Source organism: Colossoma macropomum, unplaced genomic scaffold (assembly GCF_904425465.1).
Source record: "Colossoma macropomum unplaced genomic scaffold, Colossoma_macropomum, whole genome shotgun sequence".
Taxonomy (NCBI): Eukaryota; Metazoa; Chordata; class Actinopteri; order Characiformes; family Serrasalmidae; genus Colossoma; species Colossoma macropomum.
Genome location: NW_023494793.1, coordinates 31,619,740 through 31,638,594, shown reverse-complemented (window position 1 = coordinate 31,638,594; position 18,855 = coordinate 31,619,740). Strand labels below are relative to the sequence as shown.

At 38.6% G+C, this 18,855-nt stretch overlaps 1 protein-coding gene across 2 annotated transcripts; it reads right to left on the bottom strand.

The window, feature by feature from the left end:
* Positions 1-444: 444 nt before the first annotated feature.
* Positions 445-18,685, bottom strand: slc5a9 (solute carrier family 5 member 9). 2 transcript variants are annotated; one of them, XM_036579184.1, is made up of 13 exons: positions 18,542-18,670; positions 18,305-18,376; positions 17,786-17,890; positions 17,045-17,209; positions 16,731-16,836; positions 16,563-16,643; positions 14,248-14,453; positions 12,561-12,696; positions 11,796-11,903; positions 8,414-8,564; positions 6,935-7,103; positions 6,101-6,316; positions 445-815 (listed from the first exon to the last, which is right to left on the bottom strand). In XM_036579184.1, exons 1-13 carry the CDS (start codon positions 18,668-18,670, stop codon positions 483-485), a joined length of 1,977 nt encoding a protein of 658 aa, XP_036435077.1. In that variant the 3' UTR covers positions 445-482. The 2 variants fall into 2 exon arrangements, with proteins under 2 accessions (XP_036435077.1, XP_036435078.1); XM_036579185.1 differs by lacking the exon at positions 17,045-17,209 and having other exon boundaries at positions 18,542-18,685.
* Positions 18,686-18,855: the final 170 nt, after the last annotated feature.

Here is an 18,855-nt window from a genome sequence, read left to right as displayed (position 1 = left end):
TTGACCACTTGGGCAGCCATTTTGCCGGTTTTTCTTTTTTTCTCATAACACTCTGTTTGTGTGCCTCTGAAAAACCTCCATTTGGAGGGCCATGTAGCCCTAACATTTGCCCTACCCCTCTATCTCAACACAAATCGGGACAACCTACCCCCTGGGCCTGAACACATAAAACGAAGGGGTATGGGCTAAGTGGTAGGGGCAAGGGGTGAAATTGGATTGGGCCTTTGTGTGCACAGACATGTAGTGTGGAATTAATATGTCTGTGCTAGTTGTGTACATTGCATTTTTTTTTATTAAGTATTATGGACATCTTAGAAAATAACTGCCATTAAGATTAATGATTTTGATTTGTCAGTCTTATTTCATATGTACAGTACTGTATATTCTAGTGTTTTATCTATTATCATGGCTCAGGTACTCTTGAAAGTGACCCAAAACACCCAGTAAAGCAGATATTTGCCATGTATTTCTAATTGTTATTCTCAAGCAAAGTAGCCCCAAAGAAACACATTAACAGTGAGCAGAATGACGGCATTAATATTGCAAACATTTTTCCAGATGTGGTTTTCCTCAATGCTGGTCAGCTTCTTCTCCAGAGCCTGCTTTTCAGCTGAGCTTAGCTTCGGCCCGGGTGCTTCAGACAGCCCACACAGCCACATTCCCACACGCCTCCAGCACGAAGGCCTGTCCTGCTCCAGCTGTGAGTCAGAGCCAGCAGGGTTGGGGTCTTCTGCTGCAGGTGGGGTTGCCCACGGATCCTCCAGATCTACACGCTGCTCCTTGCTGTATCTTGTCCACCAGGTTAAACGAATAAGCTGCAGAGAAGTGTAGGTTCATTGGTGTGAATAAATGTCACAGTGGACATTATTGTTTAATATATTGTAAGCTAACTAATTAGGACCAGCAAACGTGTTGTGTTTTTTAAACACAAGCTCTTATCTTCAAAAACAAAAGTTTTATTCTTTCAACTTTTGGTGACTGAGGTTAAGGTTAGGGTTAGGCTTAGAAAATTCTTATTACATAGAGGGAATCACATATCATCACTGTCATATCAAAACCAGTAACACAATACCACTTTTGTTTTCTGTACAAACACTGATACTGAAACCTTCTGCATTGTGACAATAGGATTCAATATTTTTTTTCTTTAAATACTAAAGCTTTAGGCGTGAGGCAGAAAGTAGGCTATACATTCTCTTCTTTTGAAGTCCTTTTTCTTAATATAAGTGATCAAGGAACACATAAAAATTCCTTTACACTAATTACAGTCTACAGGCCACCAGGGCCGTATTCTCAGTTCTTACAGGAATTCTCTGAGTTTCTATCAAGTCTAATAACGCTTTCAAATAAAATAATAGTTGTCGGAGATTTTAATATCCATTTAGACAATCCCCAAGATGCACTAAGCAAGGCATTTATATCTATCATAGACTCCATAGGTTTCACCCAAATCATAAAGGGGCCCACACACTACCACAACCACACTCTAGACTTAATACTGACTTTTGGTGTAAACATAGATAACTTAGCCATTCTCCCCCAGAGCACAGCAGTCTCTGACCATTACTTAATCTCTTACGAAATTCACTTTAGTGGTAATGTGCGTTCATCACCATGTTATTGTGTCAAGCGGACAATAACTCCCTCCACAGCTGGTGGCTTTATTAGAAACCTTCCTAAATTATCAGCCGCTCTCATCTGTCCATCTAATCCTACTGAGCTAGATGCTATGACCAAGCTCTTAGAGAATAGTTTTCGATCTACTCTAGATAGTGTGGCCCCATTAAAAAGTAAAATAGTAAGGCAGAAAAAACTCGCCCCCTGGTATAATGACAACACTCGGGCTTTAAAACAGAACGCCAGACAACTTGAGCGTAAATGGCGCCTGACTAAGCTAGAAGTGTTCCAGTCCGCCTGGAAGGAGAGCCTTACAGACTATAGACAAGCACTTGCTACAGCACGCTCAGCTTATCTCTCCTCTCTCATAGAAAACAATAAGAATAATCCTAGATTACTTTTCAGCACAATCTCTAAACTAACAGAGAACAAAACAGTTAGTGAACCCCAGATGCCATCAGCCTATAGCAGCAACGATTTTATGAATTTCTTTAGTGATAAAATTGAAAAAATTAGGCAGAAAATTCAGAATACGCAATTAAACTCTAGAAACCTGCTTCCCCATAATGCCAGCCTCAACCTTGAAAATATTATAATATTCCTGCAGAGAGGCTGGAATCGTTTACCTTACTCCAAGAAAATGAACTATTTAAAATAGTCTCTTCCGCGAAATCATCTACCTGTATGCTAGATCCGATTCCTACAGGTTTACTCAAGGAAATTCTGCCAGAAATAACCAAGCCTATTCTGTCAATAATAAACTCTTCTCTTAGCCTTGGGTACATCCCAAAATCTCTTAAACTAGCAGTAATTAGACCTCTGATTAAGAAAGCGAACCTCGATCCATGCGAACTTTCAAATTATAGACCCATCTCGAATCTCCCCTTTATATCTAAGATCTTGGAAAAAGTTGTAGCAAAACAGTTAAGCTCCTTTTTACATAGGAATCAAATACATGAAAAATTCCAATCTGGTTTTAGGCCACATCATAGTACAGAAACAGCACTAGTAAAAATTGTAAATGATCTATTATTATTTTCTGACCAAGATCATGTGTCCTTGTTAGTCCTCCTCGATCTTAGTGCGGCATTTGACACAATAGACCACACTATCTTACTAGACAGACTAGAAAACCTTGTAGGGGTAACAGGAACAGCTCTTTCCTGGTTCCGGTCCTACCTCACTGATCGGTATCAGTTTGTTAATATAAACGGTGAATCATCTGTTCTCACAAAAGTAAAATATGGTGTTCCACAAGGCTCTGTTTTAGGACCTGTATTATTCACTTTATATATGCTACCACTGGGCACCATTATCAGTAGACACGGCATAAACTTCCACTGCTATGCCGATGACACTCAGTTATATTTAACAAGCGACCCAGATGATAGAATTAAACTTAGCAAGATTGAAGCCTGTATACAAGACATAAAGGACTGGATGTCGAGTAACTTTCTCCTTCTAAACTCAGATAAAACAGAGGTTCTGCTTCTTGGTCCAAAAGCAGCCAGAAACAAACTGTCTAATCTAACACTTAAACTTAACAATTTCTCAGTTGCATCAAGCTCATATGTAAAAAACCTTGGTGTCATTATAGACCCTGATCTGTCCTTCGACACACATATAACTAATATTACTAGAACAGCCTTCCTGCATCTTCGCAATATTGCTAAATTGAGAAATGCATTATCTCTACAGGATGCAGAAAAGTTAGTTCATGCATTTATTACTTCAAGGCTGGATTACTGTATTGCCCTGCTGGCTGGATGTCCCAGCAAAAGCCTTAACAAGCTTCAGCTAGTCCAGAACGCTGCAGCCAGAGTTCTTACTAGAACCAGAAAGTTTGACCATATCAGCCCAGTTTTATCAGCCTTACACTGGTTGCCAGTAAAATTTCGGATTGATTATAAAATTCTCTTGCTGACTTATAAAGCACTAAACGGACTCGCCCCGCTGTACCTGAGTGAACTTCTCTCTCACTATGAACCATCCCGCCTACTTAGATCACAAGGTGCTGGCTTACTATTAGTACCCAGAATTAATAAAGTTACGTCAGGGGGCAGAGCTTTCTCATACAAAGCCCCCCAGCTTTGGAATAGTCTTCCTGTTAATGTTCGGGACTCAGACACAGCCTCAGTCTTTAAGTCTAGGCTAAAAACCTACTTGTATATTCAAGCCTTTGGTAATTAGTTTTCCCTGTTAGTTCTATACCTGCCAGAGTCTCTGCTAACACTGTAATTTGTGATCGGTCACCCATTACAGAACTGACTCTGTGTGTTTTCCTCTCTATGTGTTTTCCTTTCTTTTCTTCGCCGAGTTGAACAGCTGCCCATCCTGTGCGTTCTGATGCTGCTGCCTTTTCTGCCTCGATCGGGTGCCACTGCTCGCCAGCCCTCTGGACCGGGTTACCAACATTGAGCCTCCTGCTGTACAACGCCGTGCAAACCTCACCCTCACAACCTGACCCCACTGATACTACTGCTGTTGCTGCATGAACTATTCAAAATTATTCACTTGAACCAATCAATCATTCAAACTAATTCAAATTAATCAATCACCCATTGACTGTGTTTTTCCTCTCTTTCTTTTGCCGAGTTGAACAGCTGCCCATCCTGCTGCTGATGCTGCTGCCTCTGCTGCCTTGATCGGGTGCCACTGCTCACCGTGCAAACCTCACCCTCACAACCTGCCCCCACTGATGCTGCTGCTTCTGCTGCATGAACTGAACTATTCAAATTAATTGTTTCCTTCACGTTTTACCCTGTTTTTGTACTATAATACTTTATACTAACAATGTTTACTATCCGGTGTCGACCAGAGGAGGATGGGTTCCCCTTCTGAGTCCTGGTTCCTCTCAAGGTTTCTTCCTGTTTCTCTTAGGGAGTTTTTCCTTGCCACTGTCGCCACTGGCTTGCTCATGGGGGCTCGGACCCGGACTTCTTTTTGTAATGCTCATATCCTTGTAAAGCTGCTTTGTGACAACACCTGTTGTAAAAAGCGCTATATAAATAAACTTTACTTACTTACTTACTACTGAGCTATAAAATGAACCTAAGCACTTCAATTAAGGATTAATTTAATGCTGAAACTACTCAAACACTCTAATACTCCACAGGAAGAAATACACAGCTAATAATTTGACATCACACAATGTGAGTGTGTGCTATTTTAGGATAGGTGTTACAGGACTGGATTAATTTTTTCCCTCTGATATAAGATCCAGTGAGGTTTTTCCCTATTTTTCTCCCCAGTTTAGTCAGGTTCAAGTTCCTGTCCCTCTAGCTCGGTCTTTCCCCATCACACAATACTACCAGCATTGGAAGGTGAAGGCTTCCTCCAGGACAGGTGAAGCCAACTTCTTTTTTCAAACAGCTTTTCAACAGCTCAACATGCTTTGATGAGCTGACCATTCTGTTATGTCAACAAACAGACACCCATGCTGGCTAGCATTGTGTTAAGTTATGGGGTGAGAGCGAGGCCAGTTGTGCTCTGTGGCCTCCTGTCAGTGGTGGTATGGACAGGGATCGAACTTGCGATCTCGACGATAGAATGCTCATATCAAAACCAGTATCACAATACCACTTTTGTTTTTCTGTGCCAATACTGATATTACAATCTTCTGTTTCATGCCAATAGAATGCAATATTTTTTGTTTTTAAATATGAGTAAGCTTTAAAATTAACAGAAGCACTTCACTTAAGAACTTAATTTTAATACTGAAACTACTCAAACACTCTAATACTCTACAGGACCAAATACACAGCTAACAATATGGCATCACACGATGTGAGTGTGTGGTATTCTACGATAGATTTGTTATAGGACTGAATTCATTCTTTTTTTTTTTTGCCATTTTTCCACAATTTTCTCCCCAATTTAGTCCAACTTCATATCCCTCTAGTGAGGTCTTTCCCCATCACACAATACTATCAATATTGTAAGGGTGATGGCTTCCTCCGAGACACATGAAGCCAGCTTCTTTTCAAACAGCTCAACATGTTTGGATGAGAAAACACTAACTGACAACTAACTCACACTGTGTTGAGTTATGGGGTGAGGGCGAGACCAGTTGCTCTGCAGCCTCCTGTCGATGGTGGTATGGGCGGGAATCGAACTTGCCATCTCTTGACATTAGAATGCTTAGATGGTCATGCCACTCATGAGATTTTCCGCTAATCTTGGCCTGACACCGATACTAAACAATACCCAGTATGCCATCTATATATGAAAATGCCAGCTACATTATATTACATTGTACATTCATACAATGTCACATTATATAAACATTTTGATGAATGGATGAATAGACCAATAGAAATGCTCTAAAATACTTAATATAAATCTGTAATATAATTTTGTTATCATAGTACCTTGTTCTAAGACACCTTGCACATAATACATTTGGCAATATGTGTGTATGTGTGTGTATGTGTGTGTGTGTGTGTGTGTGTGTGTGTGTGTGGAGAGGGTGAGAAATCCTTACATGTTGGTCTGGAATGGGGGCAGTGCAGAGGCTCACTACAATAATGACCAGGCCTGTCAGAGCTAGCAGAATGAGAGCAAAGTAGAGGTAGTGCACGTCTTTCAGAAGATCCGGCCGCAAGTCCTTCTCCCCACAGGAAGGGGTGCCATAAGCAAACTCCAATACCATTCGTGTGACCCCTATAACTAGACCCACCATCAGACCCCAGAATGCACCCTGCAGAGTTAAACACACGGCCTAATTAGGGAACACAGTTCACATTGAGCACTTGTTAAAAAAAAATGTTAAAGAAAATGTACTTTAAAACGTACTTCCTTAGTTAAACTATCAGTATAAGGAATTTCAACAGTAAGTCATTAGTAGATTGTATTACACTATGATTAACTCAGTGAGAATAAAATAGTAGTGGGTGTTAAAAAAATCTGACAGTTTCTATATTCATAGTATAGTGTATTAATGTATTAATAAAACCACTTTGGATGCTTAAGTAAACCTATTTTTGTATATTAATGATGGCGTATTATTAAGGGAGTTCAGTTTAACAACTGAATTTAATCTAAAAAAATTTTCTTAGGCAAAATAATAAGAACAGAAACAAGGTTTCAAGGTGAGAGAATTTACGTGCTTTGCACTGTATATATGTTGTATATATGTTGCATTATTTGCACTTATTTGTGAAATACTGGTGTAACAGTAATGACAAAACCCATTGCTTAAGATGAATTTCAGATGGTATACTGGATGAACTGAAGTATCGCCCACTACTAGAACAAAGCACACTGACGAGATGATGTCATCAATATAGTAATCTGCACTGCAGGGTGGATAACGTACTTGTTCATTCACTCGTCCCCAGAAGATGGCCATAAGAAACACTGCAGTGATGGGAGGAGCCAAGAAACTGGTTATGGCCTGAATGTAGTCAAAAAGCTGTCCACTGTTGGCTGACTGGATGATTGGAATCCATAAGATGCTCACAACTACCAGCAATAAAACAAACACCCTGTGGATGTACACAAGAACAGACTGTAGGAACAATAGGCTTGATCCTGATCATGGAGACGCAGCATAACATTGTTGTATAAAAACTTTACATTGTGAGGTAAATTAATAACTTTACAGGAGAAGGAAAAACATTCTTACCTTAATATATATATCAGTATCTATAAGTGTAATTGTTTTTCAAAATTTCTATTGCTCCATTCATCATAACATTTTTGCACAATGTAAAGAGTTACTCATGTTTTCATTTGTAATAAAATTAATAATATAAAATCAAAATGGGAAGAATTACCATATAGGTAATTAGAATAAATAGGTAAAATAAATAGGTATAAAATAGAATAAAATTATGAAATTACATTCAAAAATAACTAAAAAAGTTATGATAAAATAGTACCCTTTTAAGATGTTTATATATTCAATTACATTTGTCATGTATTTTGTCTTTTTCCACTTTTGTGTGGGTTTATGTCACAAAAACGTCATTCATCATTCGTCATCATTCATTTTTACATGACCAACAACAACAACATTTATTTGTATAGCACTTTTTATAACGAGTGTTGTCTCAAAACAGCTTTACAGAAAAGCAGTTTTGGAAGGATTAAAAGAATAAAAAGAAAACAAAAAAGAAAATAAAAGAAAATAAAAAAGGAGTCCATGTATAGATGTTTTCCAACTGTTGTTTATCCCTTATTAAACATGTTGTTCTTGTTACTGTGCTTTCAAGAGCAATATGTGTACATGGGCTTTGTTCGTATTAGATGCCCTGTATTGTGCTCTTTTCAAAAAAAAAGTCCAGCCTGAAACATTCCTTATAGTTTTAATGTGAATGGGTGGAGCTAAAATGCTGTATAGGCAGTTGTGTGTAAATGCACTGGTGTTTGTGACAAATGAAAGTAAACTTCTTTTCCTTATATGGGTTGTATGGACTGATCTGAAACTTTAAACCATGTTTACATACTAAATCAAAATCGTTTTTTTTTTTTTTTAAAGTGTGGAAAACTTGTTTTTCTGAGCCCTAAAAAAGACTTATGAAGAAACTTGGCCTCAGTAATTATATGAATTATTGTTATATGAATTATCAGTAAATTAATATCCTTACTGATGTTTTATTATAGTGATCCCATTTTTTTCCTTCTTTATCTGAGTAAATCTCTCCTCAAGGTTTCAAAACTGTTGTGCATTTCATAACATATACTTGAGACTTTGGTGGCGCCAACAGAAGACACTACAGTTACTGATAAAAACAAATGGTATGTTCATCACTGCTGTACAGACGTGTCACTACATAACGCGGAGTGTTCCTACCTGCCTACGACCATGAGCTCCCTCTCAGAGGCCTGGCGTCTTATGCGCTGCCAGATGTCCATGGTGAAGAGGGTGCTGCTACTGTTGAATATGGAGGTGAGGGAGGACATCAGAGCCGCCATCATCACCGCAATCATCAGCCCTCGCATACCTGCCAAGAATATATGGAAAAAAAGAGGGTGAAAAGAAAGAAAAGAATATGCAAAATATTTGGTCATTAATGTAGATAATGCAGAGTTTGCTAACCTTGCTTTGTAAAGAAATACCAAAATCCTAACCTCTAATCAGGGGTGAAAATGTGGTCTGAAAAGTGGGGAAACTGAGGTCAGCAGGCTACAGCCTTCCTACAGTGATTTATAAGTAAAACTAGGTAAACAGAGTATGCCTACAGTTATATAACTACGAGAAACAACCATCTATTTTGGCTTTATGACGTTTTAAAGGTGTGGGAATAAATATGAATATCTGACTACTCTCTCCCAACTCCCAATTCTGAAAGAAGCAATATGTTCAAATTGGTAAAATATAGAAATATATTTTCATATGTCTGAGAAGCCAAGGCTCCGTATGTGGAGCACCAGCAACCACTAACATTGTGGTAAAATTTTATGATGAATGGACAAACAGAAACAGTATAAAATAAACTACTGTCAGAATAAAGCTGCACTATGTAAGTTTTGGGGATTTGGGGACCCCTCTGGTGAAAGTGTGTAATTGCATGAAATGTGCAGAAGAACATTTTGTATTGTTGGTTTTGCTTTGGACTCCTTTCTCGAGCAGATGAATCTGACTTTTGCGAGTGCGTTAAGAGTATTCAAGGAGAACTCAGTAGAAACTTGGAGGATGTGTCTTCTGAGGATTTATCTACCTTTGCCATCATATCTACGCCAGTATAATGTGGATTTTGCATTTCAGACCTAAACATTTAATCATTTTAGCCTGTTTTGTCGCCACTCAGTAATGATGCTTTTTCAATTTCAACAAAAGAAACCTTAGATAGTGCACATCTTGAACTTTTATTGACTTTGACTTGATGTTTTGTTCCTAAATTACATTAATGTTGATACAAATAAAAGTTAAGTTAGTGATAGTGTTAGGCTAGCTGCTTGGCTTAGTGCTGTTGAAACTACTTCAATAATGGTATAATGTTCTTAAATAAATTTCAAAATGAGAAATGTTCGATATATCAAGTAGATTTAAGATGACTTCACTAGCCAAAATAACTTTTTTTGCACAGAGGTGTAAGTAACGAATTACATTTACTCTCGTTACTGTAATTGAGTACAGTTTTTCCTGTAACGGTACTTTTTGGAGTAGAATTAAATCATAGTACTTTTACTCTTACTTGAGTTAATTTTTAATGAAATACTTTTACTTCGCTACTTTAATTTTCATAACGTTACAGAGTAAAAATAAATTATTATTGAATCAATATGATCAAAATCAATATGAACGACGTGCAGTTAAATTTAAAAGATTCACCAATCAAAAAACAGCAGCTCCAGCAGGAAAAACACTACAGAGATGTCCAGTTTAGTGGAGGAGGACACAGGAGAACTGAACCAGCACATCATCTTTGTTCGTTTTCACATGAACTAAAGAAAACAGCGTTATTATCAGCGGCCAAACACAAAACCTGCTGAGATCCGCTTTCACAGCTCTACTCGACTGAGGCAGCATTAGCCGAGCTAGCTGATGTGAACTAAACAGGTACCATGCTATAATACTTCTGTTTATTAAACTTGAAATATGCTGTGCATATTTTATTACAAGTGTCTGTCAGCTGCTTTAGTTAACAGGTGTCGCCCACAGCCTACAGTTTACCCATTTATACAGCCTAGTTTAGCTGTCGTTTTGGAGATAAACGGTTGTTTACGGCTGTGAGACAAGAAATCTAGTCTAATACAGGATCTTCATAAACATAAACACTGGACAGTGATTCTGTCACGCTGTCATTCTTTAAGCTGACTGGCCTGATCTGATCTCTCCCCACCTCCCCTCCCTCTCTCTCTTTCTCTCTCTCTCTCTCTCTCTCTCTCTCCCCCCCTCACTCTTCCTCTCTCTCGCTCTCTCTTCCTTTTTCTCTTCCTCTGTCTCTCTCTTCCTCTCTCTCTCTTCCTTTCTCTCTTCCTCTTTTCCTCTCTCTCTATCTCTCTCTCTTTCGCTCTCTTCCTTTCTCTCTTCCTCTGTCTCTCTCTTCCTTTCTCTCTCTCTCTCTCCTCTCTCTCTGTTTGTCTGTTTCTCTCTCTCTGCCTCGGTGTTTGTCTTTAACTGTGAGAGGCTGTGTAGCTGTTTAACTGTCTAATGCAGTAATAATGTCTGATTCTGTATGAAGTGATCAGCATGATTACTGGTGAAATATATTACAGTAAAAATCAAAGCTGGGTTAGTTGCTGATGTTGCTGCTGTTTTTAATGGTAGAAATGTTCTGATGGGCAGCAGGACTCTCACTAAAATTACATTATTAATTAAGCAATCTACTCATAAATTTACAGTTTTTTTTTCTTCTAAATGAACTTAATTAAACAGTAACACCCTCTGCACCGTCTTTCAGGGATTCTAAAATACTTTACTGGAAACAGATAAACTAGGACGTTTTATATAATCGTCTAACCATGAAATGCATGCAATTTAATGTAAACCTTTTTCCTTACACAGCTCACAGAAAGGTGTGTAAATGTGCCCTAGCAGAGCAGACTGTGATCAGTCTGAGCTCTCAGAACTTTTTCCCACATATTATCATGTTTTGCTTTAATGTTTTTCTGTACAGATTATTTCCAGTGATGTAGCTGAGTCAGCTCAGAAATATGTTCAGGTTGTGACAGCGGAAATACGAAAAAGTAACTAAGTAACTCAGTACTTAAGTAGTTTTTTAATGAACTACTCATTTACTCTTACTTGAGTAATTTTATTTACTAATACTTGTACTTGAGTAAATTATCACTACAGTAACAGTGCTTGTGCTTGAGTAGGGATTTTCAGTACTCTTTACACCCCTGCTAGATGGTTGTGCCACTCAGGAGCCTGGAGCTTCAATTAATTTATTAATGTGCCATCCACCCAAATTTGCACCAGTACCTCTTATTAATATGAATTATTATCACACCCATAACACCATTAAAAAAAATAAATTGAACTGCAAAATCCAAATTCCTTATATTACACCTCTATACAATTCCAAAATCCAAAATTTGTACTGGAATTCCAAAATCCCGACCTCTAATAAATCTGCATTACGATTATGTTAGTACATAATGACTACTTCATACTGAAACAGGTGTCACATCTATGGATGTATTTCTGTATTAACAGTGTTAGAGATACAGACATTGAAGTGCACTGATCAGACTAATATAATTACAAGAACACAAGGCAGCCATACCTACTGGCATGAGCTCCACCACCAGTTTAGGATAGGCAATGTTAGAGCAGCCTACAGCAGCTTTACAGATTCTAAGGCACTCATCAGGATCCACACAGCCCACCTCATCTACCATGAATAGACAAAAAAAATTACCGTTCTGTTAGCATCTTGGTAGAGGTTAGTAGATACTACACCAACTGACCACTTCAGTACACCTCCTTGTTTCTACACTCATTGTCTATTTTATCAGCTCCACTTACCATATAGGTGCACTTTGTAGTTCTACACTTACAGACTGTAGTCCATCTATTTCTCTATGTACTTTCTTAGCCCCCTTTTACCCTGTTCTTCAATGGTCAGGACCCCCACAGAACCACCTGTTTGTATTATTTGGGTGGTTGATCATTCAAAGCACTGCAATAACACTGATGTGGTGTTAGCCCCCTTCAATGGTGTGTTAGTGTGTGTTGTGCTGGTACGAGTGGATCAGACACAGCAGAGCCACCACCACATTGGTGTCACTGCAGTGTTGAGAATTATCCACCACCCAAATAATACGTGCTCTGTGGTGGTCCTGTGGGGGTCCTGAATATTGAAGAACAGGGTAAAAGGAGGCTGACAGTGTATGTAGATAAACAGATGGACTATAGTCTGTGATTGTAGAATGACAAACTGCACATATATGGTAAGTGGAACTGATAAAATGGACAACGAGTGTAGAAACAAGGAGGTATAGTTAATGAAGTGGCTAGTCGGTGTATGTCTCAAATCAATTAGACGTGCCTGGGTAGAGTGCTCTGCTGATCATGCCAGGCATGACAACGAAGAACATGGGAAGGATCTTCAGGTAGCCTCCCAGCACAGAGCCACCTTTGGCATGCGACAAGTTTTTGGCAGACAAGGACCGCTGCACTATTACCTGCAGATAGTAACACAGCAGCGGCATAGGGCAAAGGTAAGTCACAGCAATATTAACATTAATTGCTCTTAGCAGGAAACTGTGCTGTCTGGCTTGATAAACTGCTTCCCAGCAGACTAACAACTAGAGACGGGGAATACCAGTGATTTTCTTTCAGTAAGACAGAGGTTAGTCTCCCAATATTAATACAGATACCTACACTTTTAAAAGTGTGAGTCTTGTGCACATAAAAAGGAGAACATTTGTACTATCTAAATTGAAATATTACTATTACCCACGGTGTGCAAAAGGTGACAAGTTTTACATGTTTTGCAATTTGATTGATTGATTGATATGGCATTTATCTGCAATTTCTAGAGAACAATTTCAGTTTATTTGCTGAGTTTAAAATCTTGGACATACATAAAACATAAAATATGAATAGTGCCATAACCAAATTTATGCTTTTTATGTAAAATTCAGCAGATAAACAGTGACTGTGTCTTCAAATGTGCAGAAATGTGTTCTCTGTAGCATTTGAGTTAACTTATTTTCACTTAAAATCAACAAATGTCATTTGACCAGGGTGCCTAGACATTTGCATACATCTGTAAGAGCAGAATAAAACATATGCGCAATTAAAGCAAGATTTTCAAGTAACTTGTGTCAGATGATGGTGGATGGACATACAACCGTACACAAAAGTTTGAACACCCTCAAATTAGGTCTTGTTGATTTTGTACCTAAAAATAATTTAACACACCCTCATGAGGGAACAAACTTAAACATGCTATTTTTCTGCAAATTTTAGTGCAGTTTTTATTTGCTAAGTTTAAGAGCAGGAACAATAGGATCACCAATCTGTGCTTGTTGCAGAAGACCCTTATTAGTGACTAGACAGTCTGTAGTAACTTGTATGACACGTTATGTACATGCACCGAGCACCGGCTTCAAACCAGCCCAGAGCTTAGCCTGTTTATCAGGTAAAAAGAGCTTTTCTGCTCTAAAGTTTTGAATTGAAAAGAACTGGCTTAATGTATTCATAACAAATACTCTACCAGAATAACAAGTGGGTTGTTAAGTTGCACTGTTGTTAGTAGGGATGGGTGGATCACAACTGAAGTATCTTTACCTCTGGTCCTAACATTGCCTTTTAAGAAATAGTCCTCAAGTCATATGCAGTCAAGTGACACGTTTTGTTGATGTGTGAAAATAAGTTAACACACTTCTGCACATTTTAATGCACAACTGCTAATTTGCTGAATGTAACATAATAGGGGAAAATAAAACATAAAATATATCCTGTTCAAAAGTTCATGGTACATTTAATATTTTATGTTGTATTTTTTCCAGTATGTTAACTCCTTAAACCCTAGGCTCATTGTTCAGTTAATAATCCTTAGACTTCTTATTTAGCAGGTATTATAAATGACCCTTTATTTACTGTGGAACTCATATATACACTTTGTAGTGTAAGTGTGGGGAACTGAAGAATGTTCCTTCAGGGGTTTATGAGATAAAATCTTAGACACAGATCCAACCTTCAAAAGTGACAGATGCTGGGTGGTTTACCTGGTCAGCGCACCACACCCATGTAGCCAGTACGGTCAGTCCGAAGAGCAGCCCCGGCCAGGGCAAGTCCCCTGTCACCGGGTCGCGGAAGAGATGAAAGGCATCTGGTCGTGGGAGGTGGCATGTAGTGTTAGGAACAGTGATTGCAGGCACAGCTTTTCCATACTGCTCCAGCAGACCCTCATACCAGCCCACTTTAGCAAAAGCTGTTAAGGGAAAGAATGCAGAGCGTTACTAGTTAAGAAAGAGATGTTCAGTAGGGTATATATACATATATATATATATATATATATATATATATATATATATATATATACACACACACACACACACGCACGTATGTATGTATAAAAGAACCCATTTTTCTGACTGAGTGAGTTTTCATTTAGTAAATGAAAATGATTTATTACATTTGAAATAACATAATAATAATGCTTCAAAGTAATAATCACCAGATTGGGAAAGACTCAGAGAACTAGAGGACTCATTTAAATAATGTTTAATATTTATATAATACATATATATAAAAGTATACATTATTATAAATAAAATATAATGTTATTGTTTTAAAAAGCCATCTAAAGCTAAATTCCTGAGCGCCTCCTCTATAATGATGGAAAAGACCTCTTTTTTTTTAAATAAACACATGGACCTTGCAGTCTGGAGTTTCTTCAGCAGGTGCACATATTAGCATGCAAGTCACTTTAGTGTTTGTCATTGAGAGAAGAAACAGCCAAAGACCTCAGGATCTGACTGTACATGACTGAAGTAACTTTAAAAACAAGAGGTTCAAAAGTTTATTACCAAAAGATATCGTGTTACTCAGTATTATATTGTTTCCATTAAAGAATTTCACTGAATGGGTTAATGCTAAAAAAAAGAACACCACTGAGCTGACTTGCAGTAAAGCAAAGAAAACTGAACAGTGTTTTTAATCATTTTCATTACCAATTACTTTATTTAATAAGGGTTAGATTTATACACTACATTGTAGGCATATTTAATATTTTGCTGTTTTTGGCCTTCCTTCCTTGTTTGAATGAAAACTGTAAGTGCAATATTTGACCAGAAAATATATGGTGGCTGAAATTTTGGTGCATCCCTAATAGTCAGTATTATTTAATATATAAAGTGTACATTTCATTTGTGCTTTCATAACAATAGCCTGTTCTTATAGACTGTCTGACTACCTTAAAATACTGCCAAAAGATATGGACTCCTCTCTTAATTATTGCGATCAGCTACACTATCTACGCTATCTATATATTCAAGCACACAGCCATGCAATTTCCATAGACAAATATTGGCAGTAGAATGGGTAATACGGAAGAGCTCAGTGAATTTAAATCAGGCACTGTCATAGGATGCCACCTTTGCCACAAGTCAGTCCATGAAATTTCTGCCCTGCTAGATCTTCACCTTTCAGCAGATGCTATTATTGTGAAATGGAAGCATCTAGGAGCAACAATAGCTCAGCCATGAAGCGGTAAATCATGCAAACTCTCAAAGTGGGGCCTCTGTTGCATCACTCCCTACACTGCCTTTGAAAGCAACATCAGCACAAGAACTGTGCATCAGGATCTTCATGAAATGGGTTTTGACAGACGAGCTACACAGAAGTCTAAGATCAGTATGCACAATGCAGCTGGCTGGAGTAGTGTAAAAATAAGCCACCACTGGAATAACATTTCACTATCTGGCAATCTGATGTTTGGCAGAACAATACCTACCGGAATGGACAGTGCCAACTGTGAAGTTTGGTGGAGGGGGGATAATGGTCTGGGCTGTTTGTCAGGGTTTGGGCTAGGCCCCTTAGTTCCACTAAAGGATAATGTTACTGCTACAGCATACAAAGACATTTTAGACAATTATATGCTTCCAACTTTGTGGAAACCCTTTCCTGTTCCAGCATGTGCCCCTGTGCACAGAGCACTGTCCATAAAGACAAGGTTTATCCTATTCACTGAAGACTCTATAAAAAGGAGTTTGTGTGGAAGAAACTCCAGTGGCCTACACAAAGCCCTTAGGGATGAACTGGAACATCGATTGTGAGACAGGCCTTCTCTCCCAACATCAGTGTATGACCTCAAAAATGCTCTTTAGACTGAAGAGGCACAAATTCCCAAAGGCACACTTCAAAATCTTGTGGGGAGCCTCCCCAGAAAAGTGGAGGCTGCTATAGCTGCAAAGGGAGGCCAACTCCATATTAATACACATAGTTTTGTAATGAGAGGTCCAACAAGCTCATATAGGTGTGACGATCATGTGTCCACATACTTTCAGCCATATAATGTAAGTTACTAAAAGAAATTCACCTATGAACATGAGAGCAAATGCTCCGACTACCATAATGACAGTCTGTAAGGCATCAGTGTAGATTACGGCTGTCAGCCCACCTGCAACAAAACATCAGCAATTAATGGATCCTCTTCAGCAAAAGCACTAGCTGTATAGCAAAGTGTGTGTTATGTGTTATTAGTTACCAGCTATAGTATAGAGTGCTGTGACTACAAGCAGCACTACAGTGGAGACGTACAGGTCCCAACCCAGCGACACCTGAATGAACAAAGCTCCAGAGAAAATGTCTGTCTGGACAGAGCAAAATAAAATAGTGAAAAGTCTTTAGACCTGCAGTACATTTCGGGGCTCATGTATGTCACAGGTTATTACGTCCTATTCATTAACCCCTTAAATTCCCAGGCTTATGACATGTCAGGGCCTATTATTCAGTAACGTAAAATGTAACATGTAAGAGTGGGGAATCCTGGGCCTTTAATGGGCTAAAGGTCAGCCTTACTGATATCTTGGTGAAGATGTAGAGAATGAGAGACAGCACACTCATGTAGATTCGAATGCGCTGGCCCCCAAATCTCTTCCTCAGGTATTCGGGCATGGTGACCACTCCAGCAGAAATGTACACAGGCACAAAGATCCAGCCTAAGGCAACAAGGACCCATGCTGCCTACCATAAACAGCACAAAACTCCCATCAGTGTTGTTGTTTCCTAAATATATTGAAGGTGCACTTTGGCCAAAATAAAAAATGTGATCATTGCTACATCTATTGTAAACATGCTTGTTCGCCTCCTACAGCAGCGTCACAAGCTACTAGAGTGAGATTTTTAGGTTTAACCCCCTTCTGAATGCAGAAGATGGCCGAACATGACGTCTGTATTTCTTAGTCTATAGACGGCTAGGCCAGAAATCAGTATTTCCAGAAAGGATATTTCATCTTTGGTATTTCTTTATCACTGTGGGGAGGACTCCCAATGGTTGCATGATATTTGCATGATGCATGCTCGGTATTTTAGTGAAGAAACACTGATGGATGAAAACACAAAAAGAATAATTCTGTCAAACCAATGACACTGAGGGATGCAATACTGTGTTACAGAATACTGCATAACAAATAGCATATTAAAAGCTAGTTTTAGGCCAGAATGCCCCTTTAAGACAAGACTGTGCAAGTTGTTTGTAAGCTTAATAGTAAAAGCAGTGTAGTGTTAGGTGCAGGACATAGAGCAGTTGCATCAACTTACATTCCACTCAAATCCCCCAACAGCGATTCCACTTGCTGCCCCAGTCCCTGCTAATCCAACAAACAAGCCACTGCCCACATTACTGGACATCAAAGAAGCACCAATCTATGAGTGTATAAAATATCAGAGCAGCCAAATTCATACTTGATTTTCACAACATTCATATACAGCTTGAGTAAAGGACTGTTTATGTTCTGTACTCTTTGACTGAAAAGGCCTAATGTGTGCATGAATGGCCTGCATGCATTACTCTATAATATAGCTACTGTATTTTAACACATACACACATAAGGCTATCATCACCAAAACTGTAATACCAGGAAACTGTTTTATCTCTAGTTCTAGCATGTATATCTTTCTTCTTGATCAACTGTGCCTGAAAACGAGCAATGAAAACAGAAAAACTTCCTGGTGCACATCTGCAGCTAGATGAATGGATAACTACTAGTGCATGTGCATTACAAGACAGATGTACACAATACAGAGTAGCACAATAGAAAGAGACTAGCAAAAACTCACTGGCCACCATGTCATGGATCTGCCTGCTAAGAAGTATCCTCCAACTGTCCCACGGTTAGCCCTGATTGATGACTTTGAAGAAAAAAAAAAAATATGAAAAACAAAAACTGCATAAATTTAAACCAAACCATATATAAATGTGAATGCTTTGGAAAAAAATAGGAGGGATAATGCATCCGTGTATCTACCATCTTAATCACACAAACATAGCAAAAACCAGTGAACAATTAAACATACCCATATTCCCACCGCTAGAACAAACACAAAGTACACCACTATCACCACAATATCAGGAATCTCCAGTTTAAACTTTCCATTCTGCTGAGGCTCCGCAGTGCCCGTTACAAGCTCAGGTGTAGATGTCATTTTAAAAATGCTGCAGAAAAAGAGTGTGAACTTTGAGGCTAGTGTGGATTCAGTCAATCATTAAGCAGGTTTTTATCAAAAATGTTGACTCACCTTATTGGTTATACATAAACCGGAAACATGGCTGAGAAACGTTTCACATGAGGATGTACTGTGAAAGGACTTGTGCCAAAACCTTTTACCAG